Source organism: Malaclemys terrapin, chromosome 16, assembly GCF_027887155.1.
Source record: "Malaclemys terrapin pileata isolate rMalTer1 chromosome 16, rMalTer1.hap1, whole genome shotgun sequence".
NCBI classification, from domain to species: domain Eukaryota; kingdom Metazoa; phylum Chordata; order Testudines; family Emydidae; genus Malaclemys; species Malaclemys terrapin.
Window position 1 is genome coordinate 10,332,144 of NC_071520.1, and position 17,620 is coordinate 10,349,763.

At 41.9% G+C, this 17,620-nt stretch overlaps 1 protein-coding gene across 7 annotated transcripts in view; it reads right to left on the reverse strand.

The window, feature by feature from the left end:
* Positions 1-1,546: 1,546 nt before the first annotated feature.
* Positions 1,547-17,620, reverse strand: part of CIT (citron rho-interacting serine/threonine kinase) — an 89,036-nt gene continuing 72,962 nt past the window's right edge. For 5 of the 7 annotated variants that reach the window (XM_054006946.1, XM_054006943.1, XM_054006942.1 and 2 more), the window contains 14 exons: positions 17,470-17,561; positions 17,036-17,140; positions 15,810-15,979; positions 14,610-14,690; positions 14,255-14,390; positions 12,472-12,611; positions 11,329-11,421; positions 10,174-10,282; positions 9,902-10,030; positions 9,169-9,249; positions 8,461-8,539; positions 8,143-8,322; positions 5,335-5,668; positions 1,547-4,714 (listed from right to left, as the gene is read on the reverse strand). In XM_054006946.1, the coding sequence (XP_053862921.1) occupies positions 4,691-4,714; positions 5,335-5,668; positions 8,143-8,322; positions 8,461-8,539; positions 9,169-9,249; positions 9,902-10,030; positions 10,174-10,282; positions 11,329-11,421; positions 12,472-12,611; positions 14,255-14,390; positions 14,610-14,690; positions 15,810-15,979; positions 17,036-17,140; positions 17,470-17,561 (1,753 nt within the window). In that variant the 3' untranslated portion in view covers positions 1,547-4,690. The remainder of the gene's footprint in view (positions 4,715-5,334; positions 5,669-8,142; positions 8,323-8,460; positions 8,540-9,168; positions 9,250-9,901; positions 10,031-10,173; positions 10,283-11,328; positions 11,422-12,471; positions 12,612-14,254; positions 14,391-14,609; positions 14,691-15,809; positions 15,980-17,035; positions 17,141-17,469; positions 17,562-17,620) is intronic. The other 2 variants (XM_054006944.1, XM_054006941.1) reach the window with 1 other exon arrangement.

Below are 17,620 nucleotides of genomic sequence, written 5' to 3' on the forward strand. Positions count from 1 at the left end.
TGGGCGTTATGGAGGTCACAGAACCCACAACCTCAAACAGACTCACTGCCCTAGTTACAGTGGCTTAGCTGTGTTTTGAGGGAGCTCTGAAAGGAGGGAATCTGGACCCCTGCTAAAGCCACAGTGGGCACTAAACAAACAAAGTATCTGGGTGACCATTTTTTTAGGTGCTTGGCCATACATCCGTTCTTAGTAAATTATCCATGTCAAAAACAAAGCCAGCCGTGCGCAAGAGCTGGCTGAAATTTTTGCAGCACACCCCGTTTATGAAATGGCCTCATCTCAAAACCCAGACCTGTGTTTAGTGTAGTTTTTAGGACAGTGGTTCGTCATGTTTAGTGGCCTCACACTCTTTTTAGCTGTGAGTGGTTGGGGAGGGGTTACATAGTAACTTTGGGATGTTGAAAAAAAATGTGTGGCAAAAGAAACTTTCAACGGGCCAAACAGCTCGGTGTGTGGTGAAACTGGTGGTTTTAGTTCCAAGATTCAGTCCCAATACAGCTCAAATGCGTTCTCTTTCTTAGTCCCGCGTCCTGGGTAGTAGCTGTTGAACTAGTGTCACAAAGTGGCTTCTTGCACCTGCATTGACTTGTATGCCGCAACTAGAGCTGGCCAGGTGTAGTTACTAGAATAGCTGCCTCAGCTCCTTTCTATGCCTAATAATTAAATAGACCATCAGCCCCTTCTTTACATGTGGGCCTAGCATCGCGCCAGCTTTACACCTGCAGAAAGACTGTTTAGTGACTTCTCACCTTTCTCCCACAAATGATATGAAGTAATTGGGGAGAAAAGTTAATGGTCCTCACTTTGTTACACATCATGGCTCCACTTTCTTGGGCTGAAGCAGAATTAAGCTCTGCTCCAGCTGCTCGAGCAGTAAGGTGGGGATCTCCCTCTGGTGCAAAAGGCTAAGCCCCAGTCCGTGTCTCCCCACCCTACACAACTGTAATAGCGCAGTAGGACACCTCCACCTCAGCCACTCCACGATCACATTTCCTCAGCCACAGCTGATAGCAGGTGGCAATAGTAATACCCAGGGCCATATTCCAATACTCTTGGGGCAGTAGATGTTTCTATGCAACACACATTCTCTGTACTGAAGTCATGCACTTTTTTCTTGGTGACATGCTATATTGGCAGTTTTGACCTTTCCGTGAAACAGCTCTGGGCCATGTGCCACAGGGCAACAGTATGTTGAAATGGAGCCAGCCCTATTGGCACTGGGTTGGAATCCTGTAAGAAGTGAACAGGAGTCCGATTCATGGTATTCTGCTCACTTTCATGAATTAAATCCCTCCAAAAGGAAAAGCTGGGTGCGAAGTGGAATAGCGGAGCTGCTACTTTATATGCCCACTTCGGTTTGTTGTTTCTTGGCTAGTTCTAGGAGGCTAGAGTTGTAAGTAGGGGCAGTATTGCTCCTTACCTTTCCTCCATGCGCGTAAACCTTAACAATTTTGCAATAGACACAATGCTTTTTCTCCAGTAAATTTCAGCACAGAAAATATGGGCACGGTGACACTGAGAAGTTGGGCAGTGTTCATGGTAGTCAAAAGGCTTAATAAATATTTTACTTCACCAGTTTCTGAACTATTTTAGTTTTGTTACAATTCTGATCATGCATCATAGGACTGAAACAATGAGTTTTAAATATGTATTATTTGTGCACATTAAAATAGAAATAAAGGAACATTTAACAAGTTAGCATTTCATCAGATACATCAGGTAGTAGGCACAATAGATAAATCAAGCAGTTTGGCTTTATGCAGAACATTGCCATGAAAAATGTTGTGTAGACCAAAGTGTAATAGTAGCTATTAGTAATTCTCCCACACGCCCGCCAAGAAAAATCTTCATAGGGAGGGTGGGGGGTATTTATGTGCACAAAAACAATGAACAGTAGGAGGACAGAAATAAAATAAGTCACCGCAGGCAGCAGAGTGAATATTAAAAACTCTTCCTGTGAAAGAATTCTTCAGACCCTGTAAAAATTGTTTAGTTAAAAATAGTTGTATTTACAATTAAGTCTGATCGAGAGAGTTTTCCCACCAGGTGTAAGTTATTAAGATGTACAGTAACTTGGCAGATTGAGTACAATCTGAATTATATTCGTGTAGGCTTTTAAAAAATTGCAGCTCTCAGGCATTACAGCACCAGAATATTAAGATGGTGGGATGAATAACTGTTTCCCTTCCTATTAAAACATTGCTGCAATACAGCAGCAGCAGCATTAGACTTGCTGTTGGCAATTAAAGGGGTTTATTCCTAGCTGAAATTTTGTGTCTGGATTATTTGCCAGGAGCCAGATTCTTCTTCCAGATATTCACATGCATCTCTACCACCATCAATGGGTGTGTATCTAAGGGCTCACCACTACTAGTTAAAAATCTGGACAAATCCACCTCTGTTTCAATCCAAGTCAATATGCTTTAATTTTCTGATAGCACATGGGGAAGATGTCTGCTAAAAGGCAGAATATTCTGAAGGTGAGCTCTGTGGTAGGCTTACACTCCTATCAATTACATAGCTCCTGCTAGTGGCTGATCTGTTAGAATGGCTTAGTGGTACCCTATATGGAAGGAAAAGGTCATTTCACCATGCTAGTTAATATAGTTAATTGTTTTATTTGGTTATTGTTCAACAACAAAGTTCAATATTTTCCAGGTGGAGCTTGATCTGTACCTCTGATTCCCTCCCTTGTCAATAAAAAAAGGTAATGAAGAAAAATCCTGTACTTTTAGATACCTAAAACCTCATTAATGCTAACAAGCTTTCGATTGCAATTTAATGTTACAATATTTCTTCATGGGATCTGGGAGGATTAAGCTGAGGCCCCTCCATGTCTGAAGATGGCTGTCCACAACCACCATTAAAACAAAAAGCTAGTGTTGAAAAATGCACAGTTTACAATAAAAAAGTAGAAACCGATTCAATTCCCTTTTGTTACGAATATAAAGTTTCTTGTAAATATGTACAGTCCTTTGAGCTATTTCTATAGCAGGAAGCATTTCACAAACAAGACACAAGATATACACTTTCAGGACTTGACAAGCCCATTTCTCAGGTCATGAAGATCTTCCATGAGATGCAAAGATTTAAAGACTGATCTCTGTGACCTTTCAAAATACTGAGACCAAGAGACAAATTTCAGCACGTTTCCTGCCAAATCATCTGGTCTAAAATAACCCAACAGACAAGAGAACAGAACACAATATCCATGAAACTCGCCAAAGGGCATTGACAAGGCATTTGGAGGTTTATGGGTGTCTAGGACAGGTTAGCACTGGCTGGCAAGGGACAAGCAGAAGATAAAAGGCTTGGCCAACGAGAAAACTGGATGCAGTTTTGCTCTTTTCCATTTATAGAGAACATGTTTTTTTACTCAGCATGTCACTGAAGCAGACTGAATGGTCAAAACCTGCCTTGAAAATCATTTGCTCTCTGGCTCAGTTACAAGGGATAATGTTCATGGCATTGGAGAATATGAAGCAATAAATGGCTTGAGGTTAGAGGCAAAAGCGAAGGTGAGGTGTTTGGTAACCGCCAAAGCTGTTTATTGCAAGTATCCTCTAGTGCCGTGACTATTAGCTCTTACTGTACAACAAGATACAATCAGAACAGGAAAGAAGAACTTTCTGTTGAGAGATGACAATTCTGTGCACTTGCTTTCTCATGCTTTCCTGTGATGTTCTTGGGGGGCAGGGGGCAACCTATTAACCACAGTGAGGAGTGGCCTCTATGGCAAATGATGACTAAGGATTTTGATACAATTTCTGACTGGGATTGTGTTTAACACTGGGGTGTGTGAAGGTGAAGGATAGCGATTGTAGTTCTCTTGTCATATAATAAGGATTGTAACTCTCTTCTGTGCCAAATTCTCCAGTAAATCATGGCGGTTAGTTTGCAGCGTAATCTAAAGGCTTCAATTAATTTACAAGTGAGGTGTACAATACAATACTTAGCACAGCAACCTAAGAGGTGAGAGCAGCCGGAGTGATGGTGCAGCAGCATGCAGTGAATTGCCATGCAGAAAACCTGGGTAAAGAGTCTTGTACCCCAGTACGTCAGAGACAATGCACTTTGTTTTAGGGCTTGGGGGATTGTGACCATCTAATCAGGGGATCTGCCCTCCTCCTCATCCAGCTGAACAAAGCTGCACTGGGGCAATTCTACAGAGAATGAGCTTTGAAAGTGGCAGGGGAACAAACGGATCCAGGTTAATTCTCTAGAGCTCTGTAGAGACTATCCAGTGATGCTGTCTATTGCAACCAAGTCACCATGGCCTTTCAGTTTACAAGGCCATGACAAATTCCAGCATCTTTTTCAAAACTATGATTTATTATCTGGTAAATGGTGCTAACCACGTTAAGATTTAGGTTGGGATCCTCATCCCATTTGATTTCCTTGATGAACTGTTAAGGACTAAAGCTAGAGTACAAAAAGTTTATGAACTGCTTGAAAGAGTAACAGTAGTACAAAGTGCAAAAAGTATGACTGCAGGAAGGTGCAGGGAAATAAACTGAGAGGCAGACAATCCTTGTTAGAGTCACATGTCTCCTGACGCGGAGCCAGTTCTGGCCCAAGAAGGTTGTTTTGGTAACTGGGCAGCAGAAGCATGGAGTGCATATACTCAGTACATTTCCTTTGTTTTTCCTGCAGATCACGATGAGGAGTAAGTTTGTCTAGCTGAGACTTATACTGAAGATTGGTCCCAGACCTAGCAGGGAAATAAAATCACAAGTTATACAAGATGCAGTAAAGCATTCCTGTTCTCCTATATGTAGTCCCAAGACACATAAGCAGCACAGCTTTCAGCAGGAGGCAGAAGCAGAGTTCTACTGAGTCCCATGTGTCTCCTTGTCTAGGTGAAAATGCTATGTGTCATGAATCTTCCCCCCTACCAGTGATGAAGGCCACCATCTTCACATGGCATATAGTGAGCTCCTGACAAGCATCTTCTTCCAGACAAATCCCCCTTCCATTTCATGTGGGCCGGATTCCTCTCAGTGCAGAGACCCTCCTCATTCACAGATATACAATGCCTTCAACACCTGTTCCGTAGTCATACACAGATCTGAACACCCAGTGTTGGACCAGCTGCCTTGACAATGGCATAACAGTAGTGCTGGGGGGGAATATTCTCTTTGGAAGAGATTTTCACATAGCCAATGCAGATCATATGTTTCGATGTACTGTGATTGCACATATATTTTGAAGTGGGTTTAGGTTGAAGCCCCTCACCCACACAGGCTTTTCACAGCACAAACAGTCACCCCGCACTGGGAGACTCAGATACTTTCCTGAGATGATGAGACATTTGACAGAGCTCCAGCTTACCTTATTGACTTGTGAGAGTGGAGTTCTTGCACCTCCCACAGGCGTTCGTCCCCTGCTGGGCTCTTCAAACAACCTTCCAGGGGACCTTTCTCTGCGGGTGCTCAGAAGCCTGCCTGGAGATTTCTCTCTCTCCAGTGGTCGCCCAGGAGACTTGTCCCTGCGCAGCTCTGTCCTTCCCTCTCGATACCGATGTGGTGTGCTTGGTTCTCGAGGGTGGCTTGGACCTTCTGGTGGTCCTGGGCTTGATGCTACCCGCTTGGTTATGTGCTCATTATATGTGGGGGGACCTCTCTTATTAGGGCTGCTGTCATTCAAAAACAATGGGCGCGGACAGCTGAGTGACAAAAACCTTAGAATTACATTTTTATTAGAGGACATATCTTCCCCCCAGTCATTCCAGAGGGTTCAAATGAAAGAGCATCAGAGCTAATTCAGCCTTACTGACAAATGCCAACCACTTCCCTGTAACTGTTCAGAAAAGCCACACTCCTAGGTTCCCAGCTGTGTGCTCTGTGGATATAATAGCACCAACTGCAAAGGTTTGTTACCAGCCACTAGACCCAAGTCCTGGTTGGATGAAACGTTATTACAGAAATGGAACCTCTTACCAGCAGTTTTTCTTTAACGTGGTGTCCTAAAGAGGCCTAAATGACAATTCATGAAAGGAGGTAGATAAGTGTGGCTTTAAATAGGCTATAGCCAGAAATCAAGTATTATAGAAGAGAGGTTTACCCTCCTTCTGAAGATAAATATAAGTATTGCTGCAGAAATCTCTGCATCAGGAGACTACATAGCTTTAGGGGTGTGTCTACTAAATTAGATATTTCAGCTCCTTAAGGAATATTCAACATAAATCAAGTCTATGGCCTGGTCTACAAGGGGGAGAAGGGGAAGAGGGAGGAAATCAATCTAAGTTACGCAACTTCAGCTACGTGAATAACGTAGCTGAGTCGACATACTTAGATCTACTTACTGCGGTGTCTTCACTGCGGTAAGTCGATGGCTGACGCTCTCCCCTCGACTCCGCTTGCACCTCTCGCCCTGGTGGAGTACCGGAGTCGACAGGAGAGCGCTCGATTTATCGCGTCTAGACTAGACACGATAAATCGACCCCTGCTGGATCAATTGCTGCCCCTCAATCCAGCGGGTAATGTAGACAAGCCCTAAGTAACAGCTACAAGAACTACTTATTTTCCTAGGGATATAGCAGTAGGGTTTTCCTATTTGAAAGTACATTAAAAATTAATTTACACCTCATAGGATTTGTTCAAGAAGCACAAAAGTTACAAGACGTCTAAGTAAACATTCTGATAAATAAGAGGATAGGAGGAGAGGTTACAAATTTGCCAAGCTTTAGATTTTTCTCTCTTTTTATAGGTAACACTTTTCACTATACAACAGGGCACTATCAGTCACAATATTCACTTACCCGGCCACTTCGTCCCCGCTCAGCTTAACAGAACAAGATCACATCACTTATCGGAGTCTCCTACACTGTCACGTTCAGACATACAGTATTTAAAGGGTTGGGATTGTGGCTTTTAAAGACCATTTCAAGCCACTTGTATTTCATTTTCATGGCAATAATGAATGTTAGCACTAGACTTTCAAGTCCAAATCCTGTTCTGTCAGTCCCAGCTGTTGTAACTAAGGAATAATTCCATGACTAGGGCCAAGCAATTTATTCCAAGAAATATTTTATTAAAAAAAAATTGATTTAGTGTATCGATGTTTAAACATCGAATTTTATTACTGTTCTAAAACAGAACATTGGTACAGGTTTTCTTAGTCATGTTAAGAGAACAAAGCATCCAGATTACTTGTGGCAAAAACTCATCTCTGATTCATCCAGTACTAATCTAGGGATCAACTAGGGATCTCTGAGCAACTGACTATAACCTATTTCTATGCGAAGTATTTTTCAGTGAGGAAGGCAGCCACCCTAGACTTCAACACAGAAGGCCTTCCCATGGTCTTGATGGAAATCATCACAGCCTAATTATCTATTTGTTCTAGAGTAAATTCTTTTAATTCCAAAACGTTCAAGATATTCCTGTTCTATGGGACTTTGGATATCTGGGGGTACGTCCAGACTACCCGCCGAATCAGTGGGTAGCGATCGATCTATCGGGGATCAATATATCGTGTCTCGATCCCCGAACGCGCTCCCGTCGACTCCGGAACTCCACCAGGGCGAGCGGCGGTAGCGGAGTCAACGGGGAAGCCGCGGTCATCAAACCAGCGCCATGAGGACGGGAGGTAAGTCAGAATAAGATACATTGACTTCAGCTACGCTATTCCCGTAGCTGAAGTTGCGTATCTTACATCGACCCCCCCGCCCCAGTGTAGACCAGCCCTGAAAGTGGACTCAGCTGGGATATCTGTCTAGAACAATTAGGAAATGTACTTCCTTGGCAAGATTTCTTTTGGACACAAAAGTTAAAATAATTTCAGAAAGAATCTCAATACAGATGCATGCAGAGATTCTTCATCGCCCGGGGCCATCTCTTCTTTCACAACAGTATTGTTAACATCACAAAACACTCCTGTTTTGTTTTGAAAATATTTGTGGAGGAAGTTATCCAAGTATGGCCACAGAGTTCAGGTTCCAGAAGGGAGACACCGGCACTCTGGATTTTAAAAGATCTGTTAAACCAGCAGGATTTCCTGATACTTCTGAGAGAAGCTGAGCTTCTCCCACTAGAACAAAATGAGGTTGTCATGCAATAATACTGGAGAAAGGGGTCTAGAACTAATGCTCATACATAGCATGAGGAATGACACTGAATGTAGCACAGTAACTCATACCTGCGTGTAGCGGAGGATCCTCTGTGGTGGTCATTGTTGGACTCCTTCACTAGATTTCCCTTACAGCAGATCACTCTTAATTTGTCCTGATAGGAGGAGGCCAGGTAAATTGCTCCAGATGAAATTGCTGGCCCTAGATACCGAGGATTTGGGATATCCAAGTGGGCTCGTGCAGGAGTGCTGAGTGAAAGGGGGGGGAGGGGAAAAGAGAAAAACTCTTTATAATCCGGTTGTTGTACGGATTATTCTTGGAAAGCTATTGCCCCTGCAGCAAAGCATATTTCTTCTCTTCAAAGTGCTGAGCAGAACATGACTTACCCTAGAGAAGCACGTGCCTGAATCTCAACCACTTCCAGGGAATTGAAATGAGTCACAAACAGGTAGGGTTCTCTGTAGGCTGCAGCGGAGAAAGAACACCATGCACAGACTCGACATTAGTAAAAATTAGTCAGGAAACTTGCAAGATGAAGCTAACATTTTCCTGCCCTCCTGCAGTCCATAGGGAAGACTAAGGATGTGGGTTTTCTGTAGCAGTTCTATATACTATATTGCTAAATGGGGAGAAACAAGCTTAAAGAAGCATTACCTTGTACCTATCTGCTCCCATACCATTATATCACACAAAAGGGATTTAAAAATGGACTATTGACTGGACAAAATCTATTAGGAACTGCAAAAGACCCTATGATTTCATTTTGATATGCCAGATTCTTGAATATTTCAGACACATCCAAGCATCCATCATTAAAAATACCAGTGGCCAATTTAGTCACTGTCAGGCTGGGAATATTAATCAAATGTATCACTTTGATTTAATTTTCCTCTTGTTCTTCATGCTTCAGAAAGGCTGCTACATCTATTTAGGTTTATAATTATTTGTAACCACTAGAAAACACGGAGTCTGAAGGGGATCCTTCCCACTGGGGCTGTTTCCTGGATGTGATAACCCCCAGAATGCTGAATATTTTGGAACACTGGAACTGGGTGGAACCAGCACAAAAATGGTAAACGTCATTCAACACCTACCAAAAGCCAAAGGCAAGCGACTCCATTTCAGGTCTTCCGTCCGACTGCGCCTTCCATAGGAATCCACAAAGACACCAAACTCTGCAGAGAACAATCACCAGTGTCATTTGCTTGTGGCTGGATATTTTTTTTTTTAAAGAGGAAGGCAAGCAAAGGTGGGTTTTTACAACAGAAATATGAGGGCCATCTTTTGCAGCTAGTGAATTCTACAGTAGCCAGAATTAAATTACGCTCATTGACATAATGCTTGCAAACACTGCTGGTTTAGGAATGATTTCAATAGTTCAGTTGTTGCAGTCCAAGTCCTCTTTATACTGAGTAAGGCAAAGTTATTATTCCTTACACTTCTAGGAATCCAGCATCTCCAAATAGGAGAAACACAGAAATATTAGTCATAAAAGTGTGCCTGCTGTCCAAGCAGGCAGTTACTGTAAATACCTGAAGGATTATTATTGGAGTTAAAGGGAATATGCAGAGGACACTCAAAGAAGAGCTGACTGACAGGCACCGAGATCTTAACGTAACCCAGAAGGAATCTGACCAACATATTTTAACAATATTTTCTATTGCACAACATGACCTACAGTCTAACATGCCATTTCCAGCAATAATGTTACCCAATATGATCATGCCCACCCAATGGCTAGCCTCCCATCACTACAGTTCCCAGGTATCTTGTGACAAATGCTGTGCAGATGAGCAAGCTAGTCCAGCAGCCACATGATACACTTACCATGGAAACAAAGCAGGTACTCCTCCCTCTGTCCTGTAGGGTTCACCTGTATGATACTGATTGGGAAGCTATTGGTGGAAGAAGCAAACACAGCAGAGGCTAAGGAGTGGTCATTCTTATCGAGAAACTCTGTAAAGGGGAAGAAAGGAACAGCAATGTCAGCACCAGCCTTTCTGTAAGTTCATACCCCTTGCTCCCATGTAGGTAGACAAGTATCTACCCCAAAGGAACATTCACAGAGCTGTTTATTTATGACAGGAAATGACTCCTACCCTCCAGGGTATACTGCTTCATCTCAATTTCATAGAACTTGTTGGTTCCGATGATGATGCTGTAATTGGTCAAATGGATACAGCTACATGGCTCTGAAGTTTCAATCTCCTGGAAGAGAAGGACAAGGACAGGCCTAGATGATCCTTATTCAACTTTTCTGTTCCATTAGTTCCCCTGTATTTGTTTAAACATTTCTCTTATTACATAGGATTCTGAGTGGCAATATTTCCCTCTGTAAAAGGTGTTTAACAACTGCAGACTGCGAGCCTGCAATCTCCAGCGGGTGGAACAGTTCTCTTGCTGGCAGAACTAGCATTAATGTGCCTGCTAATCCATGAGTTTCCTTCTCTACGGGGGTTTTACTGGCTCTTTAGAAGGCAGGTGTGCACACCATGAATCTGGTTGAACTCCAGCTACCATTAGAAGTGCAAGCAGCAACAGTTACAGCCAGATCAGCTTTTGCATCTGTGAAAAGCCAAGCGATTGCATTTGTTTCTTTCAGACAGACCATGCAACGGTCATCTACACCTTTGTCAGCTACAAATTAGACAAATACTCTAAATCGCATGCTGTGGTGTTCACTGTACGGCCCCATTATGGGGGTGGAGAGGATGTAGGAGAGATTTGAGAAGTAGAGTCAGAGTAAAGCAGTGATCCTTAGTTATCCACAGTGTTACATATTAACAGTCAACTAGGTTGAGGCACTATAAAATTGGGCACCTCCAGGCCTTAAAGGCAAGAGTTGCATGGGGGGAGGGGGGAGGAATGCTGCCAATCAAATTTATTTTTTGAACAGACTTTAAATGAGAGAATGAAGAATTTGTATTTTTAACAAAGTTGGTTACAAAAGAACCGGTTAGGTTCTCAAGACTCAAGTGGCTTGGACACTTGCAATTAAACAGCCCCATAGCTCAAGCCCGATTCAGCTATTGGTGGAAGAAGCAAACACGGGTTTTTAATTGCAATGCAGACATACCCAAAATAGCTATCAGCTCTGATTTTAACTGGAGCAGGTTACAATTTACTGTCATTTTAGCTAGCAAGCAAAATCGGTATGAGCAACCTAGGTTTAGGCCCTTGCTCCTCAGCAGAGTGGAGTCTCACGCTGGATTGTTATGAATATGTGAACTACGGAGAGAAATCAGTAAACTTGCCTTCCTGATGCAGAACTTGCTGAGGCTCTCGTTATAGCGCAAAACCACCACTTTGCTGGGCATGGCTGCACAGATACAGAGTCCGTTCTCAACCTACAGAGCAGGTTAAAAATATGGTTAGAGATGGCAATAGAGACGTTCACACTAAAGCTGTGGAACATATTCTGAACACATGAAACAGTTCTCTTTGGTGAAAGGTTCCGAGATGTTGGCAGAGATGAGTGAGTAATATTTGTAATAGGACAGTGGGGCGTAACTGCAGATTAGTGAAAGAATGAAAAGCCTTTTCACACTCCTAAAGGACAGCACACATCCAGACTGCTTCTGCGATTTCTTTTGTAGTTGAAGCAAGTTAATTAAAAGAACAGGAAGCTTTTAATAGAATGATGTTCCTATTAAGAGGGATAATGAACCCGGATTAACCCAGGCAGGTTAGATCTTTAACTTCTTGAACTTGTATCTTAAACAATGCTTAGAAATGAATTATGTTCAACTTGTCACGGATCTGATTAATCTGCATAAGCAGTTCCTGCTGAAAACTTCCGCAGTGGCCAAGAGTTTCACATTGAAATTGGCAAATACACTGAACGTTGCGGAATGATACAACTGCATGAGCAAAATTCACTACCTGGGTAAGCATCACTCTGTGTTCAAGAGCAAAGACAGAGGAATAAGAAATGTATTAATCATAAGAGTCTAAAAACGGAGAGCAAATGTCTACAGTCAGAGAGACAAGGTGGAGGAAGTAATATTTTTTATTAGACCAACTTTTGTTGGTGAAAGAATAGCTTTCAACTCATACAAAACTCTTCTTCAGTCAGTTAGGTTAGGTTTATCTCACAGTCTGTATCATATAACAGGTTAGCATGTTCCATGTATTGGTTGTCTGTGCTTGTTTATATTTGCAATAGACCCTTCAAGCTCCTTCCCCTCCCCACTTCTCCCCCCTTTACTCATTTTATTTGGAGAAAAATACAAAAAACCAAGTATGTAGCTCCTGGATGTGCTGATTATGACAAGAAATAAAGTTGCTGATTTGATGAAGATTAAACCTGGCAATCAATCCCTTCTACTGTCTCCCTGGGCCTGGGATCAATAGATAAACTAAAGTACAGCCCAGGGCACAAAAGATCTATATCCTACCTTGCCAGCAGCAAAAAGATGACATCCTTTGACAGCCTCAAAGATGTTTGGTGAGATATCAGGCTGGGCTGGGAGGTGAGATTGGGCTAGAGACTGTTTCACTTTCTTTACATCAACAAGACACAGAGCCCTCTCTTCTCCTGAGGACAGAAACAGTTATATTTTTTCAATGTAAGATAGTCAAGCAAGGGGAGAATTTCACTCTTCACTGCAAGAGCCTATTCTGTTACATAAGCAGCAGCTTCTCATTATGGGTTGTTACTGCGGTAACAGCTACAGAACACAGTACATGTAAAAAATAATTCCATGTGAAAAAGGACTTTAAAAAAGGAGTAATAAATACACCCGGGAAAACAAGCACTGTCTCCTTGGATTGTTATAGTTGCTGGTTCTAGCTGAAAGACATTAGTACATGGCCCCATGAAGGCACTGCCTAGATTAGCGAAGGAGACCCCTCCTTTTCAAGTGAAAGGTGCTTTATCATTTCTGCCCACACAAGTTTGCAGTAGAGCCTCATGGTGCTACAGTTAAGGATCACTTTGACCCATGTTGGAACCCTGAGCTTTCAGGAATATCACCTTTTCAAATATCACATTGGGTGTGACTTTTGTCTACAATTACTTTCTTTCCTACAAACTTGAAATACTGTTTAAATGCTAGGGCATCTTAATATTATACAGCAAATTTGTGAAGCTTTTTTGTTGATTCCCTACAAACATTATATAGGAGGTTTCGATATTAAATTGTGCTATCTATCTAGTCCTTCTAGGCAAAGAGCAGGACGGAGAGCTAAGCACCATTGGGAAAGTATATTGCTCCAATTCGCATTCAGACTGAGGGACATAAAAAGCAGAAGATGAAAGCAGCCCTAGTTATATTACATGGGCAAGCATTGTGGGACCCTCTGTTAGAGCATTAGAGGGTCATGGTGCTGCAGATCCTAGGACAGTGGTGCCCAATCTGTGGCCCTTCAGGGCGACTGTTAAAAACAAAGAAAAAGGAGTGTAGCTGATTAAAAATTGAAAATGTATTCCGAGTTAGGCCTTGCAACAGCCCCACTACTTCAAAGAGGCAATAGGGGACACCACCCCCCATAATTGTCACCCACCACTTCCCTGGCAGCCTCCAGAGCAACTCCATTGTGTGCTGGGGGGGGAGGGGGGCTGTCAGCAGATCTCTGCTGCTGCATGGGAGGGGAAGGGAAAGAGCTGCTCTCACTGTTCCATTGCCTGCTTCCCTTCTAACCTGTGGGAATGATACAGAAACAGCAGGACGGGGTCTTGACTGGCTCTGCCTGAGAGAGCTCTTCGCAAAGAACGGTTCCTCTCCACTATACAGACAGCCAAAGTAGTCCAGGAGAGGTTTGGGAATCAACAAACGTTTATGGCTGACTTCAATCACAGCACGGAGTGTTCAGCACCTCCGATAACCAGAACACTTATTTAGGTGCTAAATATAGATTAAGAAGACTAACTTAGAAACTCAGGTTTGAAAATGTTGGCCTCTGTTATTCAGTCCCCCATCTGTAAAAAACAGAGAGCTCACTCCCTTTGTGCAGGGATATTGTGAGCATTACTTCATTCGTTAGTGTACATGAGAATCTGAAGTGATTCTGTGATGAGCACCACAGAAAAGCTATACATAAAAAGTAGAGAGGAACCCAGGGAAAGCAAGTTCCACTGACACTGTGCTGTAAGGAGTGTCCCCTTAACTGTCACAATCTAGAACGTTTATCAGAACACTTCTACAAAAGCAAAAATCTGCCATCTTCCTACCATCATACCTGCTATCATGAGCAGTTTATCCAGATCCTTTATGAGGTGAATTTGGAAAACAGCACCAAGTCCTGGAATGTGTGTTAAGGAATTTTTCAACACATTCAGGGCATAGAGACCTTCCTCTGTACCAACGAGTACTACCTATAAAGACAAAAATTGAACAGTCAGCACTGTATAAGAAGATCACAGAAATGCTCCAAGACTAAATTTCACTCATGCATAACACCAGCCAATGGAAAATAGAATCCAACCCCAAGGTACAAAAGGAAACATATTCCTATTTACAAGTCTGGATACACATACTCCTTTCACGCAAGGTATACAGTGACCAGGTTGAGTGTTGTACACTGATGTCATCACCTGGTCACTGAAGGGCATTGTGCAATTTATATCCAGACGGTCTTCCCCCTCAAGCTTCAACAGGGAGTTTCCAAGCAGCTTCTGTAAGTGACAAAAAGAAAACACAGTATGATTAACTAGGAAACACAAATCAAACTCTTAGACAACACTTAGCACTGACTCACAGCAATCTGAAGAGCCAGCATGTACAATCACGTCTCAAAACTTTAACGCACATTATTGCCTCCAGACTCGTGCTACATTGGTTGTAGCAAACACTAAACAATGGATCATTATCTGAACTGCAACCATCTGCTCATGCACAGCATTCAGCTGTGGAAAAGCAGAGTTCTTCTGTCACACAAAATGTGTGTCAAAGCTGTAGGGACTCTATCTGCAAAGGGTTCATAAGCTGCCACTTAACAAGGCACAATTATTAGGAAAGTGAGGAAACAAGCATGCATGTCTCTCTAGTTGAGCCCAAGCAGAAAGGAGGCTTTAAGACAGTCACATCAGTCTATTAATAACACAGAAGTTAGCAGAAGATTCATATACTAGTTTCTTACAGAGTGGCACTGAGGTTCCTTCAAGACACATACACATCCCAACTCTTACCTGAACAGGGAACAGTTGAGAAGAGATACAACTTAGGAAATCCTGATGAGTCTCAACACCCACAAAGTGGTTAGAAAAACTAAACAGAAACGTTTAAAAGAGAGACTGCCAAACAGTGTAATAGTTGGGAAGAAAATCAAGAGAGTTCTAATTAACATCCTGGACTACTCCTGCTAGTCAGATTTCCATTGACTCAGTAGCCAAAATTTGAATATGCAATGCCAAAAAGCACAATCTCCTTGTATCTGGAACGTTATAGCGATGAAAAGGGCTGTTCTAAATGAAACAGCAGTGAGACCACTTAACTCGCCATTTTTGTCAGGAATAAACAGCTAACAAATCACAAAGGAGGGGGAAAAAATAAGCCGCCTTCTGAGATTGGCTATTTTTCGGATCTGAAAGAAGGTGTGATACTGTGAGGCATCAATCTCCTTGTAAACCATGGCTCACGGTATTCCTATTGCATGATATTAAAGACAGAAATAATATTAACTAGTTTAACTTCATTTCAAACTCAGCATGGCAGATACTAAGAAAGAAAATTTCAAAATGGTTCCCTCCAAGAATAGTTTATTATTAGATTAAATTATTATTATTTGTACTTACAGCATCAGCCTCAGCTTTTTCCCTGGAAACTCTCCCTCCTGCCACTATTGCCTCCAAAGCAGTGACCCAGCGCTGCTTATCAGGGAACGTAGGTGCTAGTAAGTAGAGTGTCCTCCCAGGCCAGCATGTGGTGTGTGGATGAGACTCCACCTTTAGTATATATGGCACATCTAAGGTGTTGCACAGAGAGAACAAAATCGGGATTAGCACTTGGAATATTTTCACTTGGCTTAAATTAGCATCCTTCATCTCTGTCAGAGAGGACGTCATCATAACAAGATGTTTACTGCTACAATTTATACTATCAGTAAAGATGGGTGCTGCAAATTAGCTATTAAAGCTAAAAAAAAAAAAAAAAAAATTGATAGCATTGTGTGTATGGTTTCCATCTTTCTATCTGCTAAGTAAAGATTAACTATCAGCCTTTATTCAGAGAGGAAGAGAAGTGTCAGCTATAACACAGAAGTTCCTTTTTAAAAAAAAGCCCTATGACTGAAGCGATCCCTGATAGTTTTCTCTGCACTGTTACACAGTGTATGCTTTCTAAAAGCAAGTCACTAAGTAATCTCTTCCATGTCTGTAACACTGGCTTATGCAACACAAGACGACAGTTTCCTTTTTTTAATTGTTGTTCAATAATCTGTTTTAAGAAACAATAATGTTCCTACTTTTGATAGCTGAACTCTCTAACCTACAATATTAAACCCAAGAGATGTATTATCTTTAAATCAGTTCAATTCCATATATACACAATCAGTACAATACAATTAATACTACTTCTTAGAGAATAACTGATTCCATATGCCTCATATTATTTCAGGTTAATGGTTTACTGCTGGAACATACACTTTGAAAATTCAGATTGGCGGAGGGCACTGAAGGATGAAGTTTATATGAACTATGTTTAAAAGTGCTTTATAATAACTTTATAAAGCCATTCTAAGGTTTACCTCTATTTGAATGAAAGAGTACCTCATTCACAGTTCAACCATCAGGAGAGAAGAAATCAACTTTGTGGATCCAACGCTAGATGTCTGAACTATTCACAAGGCATACCTAATTGAAATAGAGGTAACCTCAGAAAGATTTATGATATTACAGAACAGCAGTTTAAAAGGTTAACTGCAGAATGAGATCTGTTCTACCATAGTTAACTGCTGGTGGATGCCAAGCCATATTCATGGATCAGTTGAAATCCATTCTACCTCAGCTGCACTGATTCTCACCTGTCTTTGCTGTATTTGCAAGTTCAGTAGCTCCTACAGCCCCATGAACAGTTACATCTCCATCAGGAAGGCACAGCTCAAACTCCTCCACAGGCCGCTGTCCAGCTTTCAGGAGAAGGGGAAGGGACATGAAGATGAATGAGAACAAGCCCCAAAGAAACAAGAAAGTAGTGAGAAAATAATGAAGAACTGGAGGAAGGAAGTGGGTAGCACATTGGGTTTTTCATAGCTGGAGCACAAGGTTACTTCCAATATTTAAACCATGTAAGGTTAATAAAATCCTAAAGGGGGGAAAAAAACAATTCTGCCTTATTAGACACGTCAGTTCAAATTAGCAATAGCGAATGTTAACATATTCATTAGACCCTTCAATACAATGAATAATGTCAGAAAACAGAAAAGGCAAATCTTGTTTGTTGAAGGTGTGAAGTTACCTTCTCTTGCTTCAGCATCATAAATTAGCACTTTAGTTCCTTCCAGGACAATGAATTTCCTGTCCCAGCCCTGCTGTCCACGCTTATTATTCCTGAAAACACAGCAAGCACAAAAGAACATCAGAATTTCCACCAAGTTTCTGAATTGGAG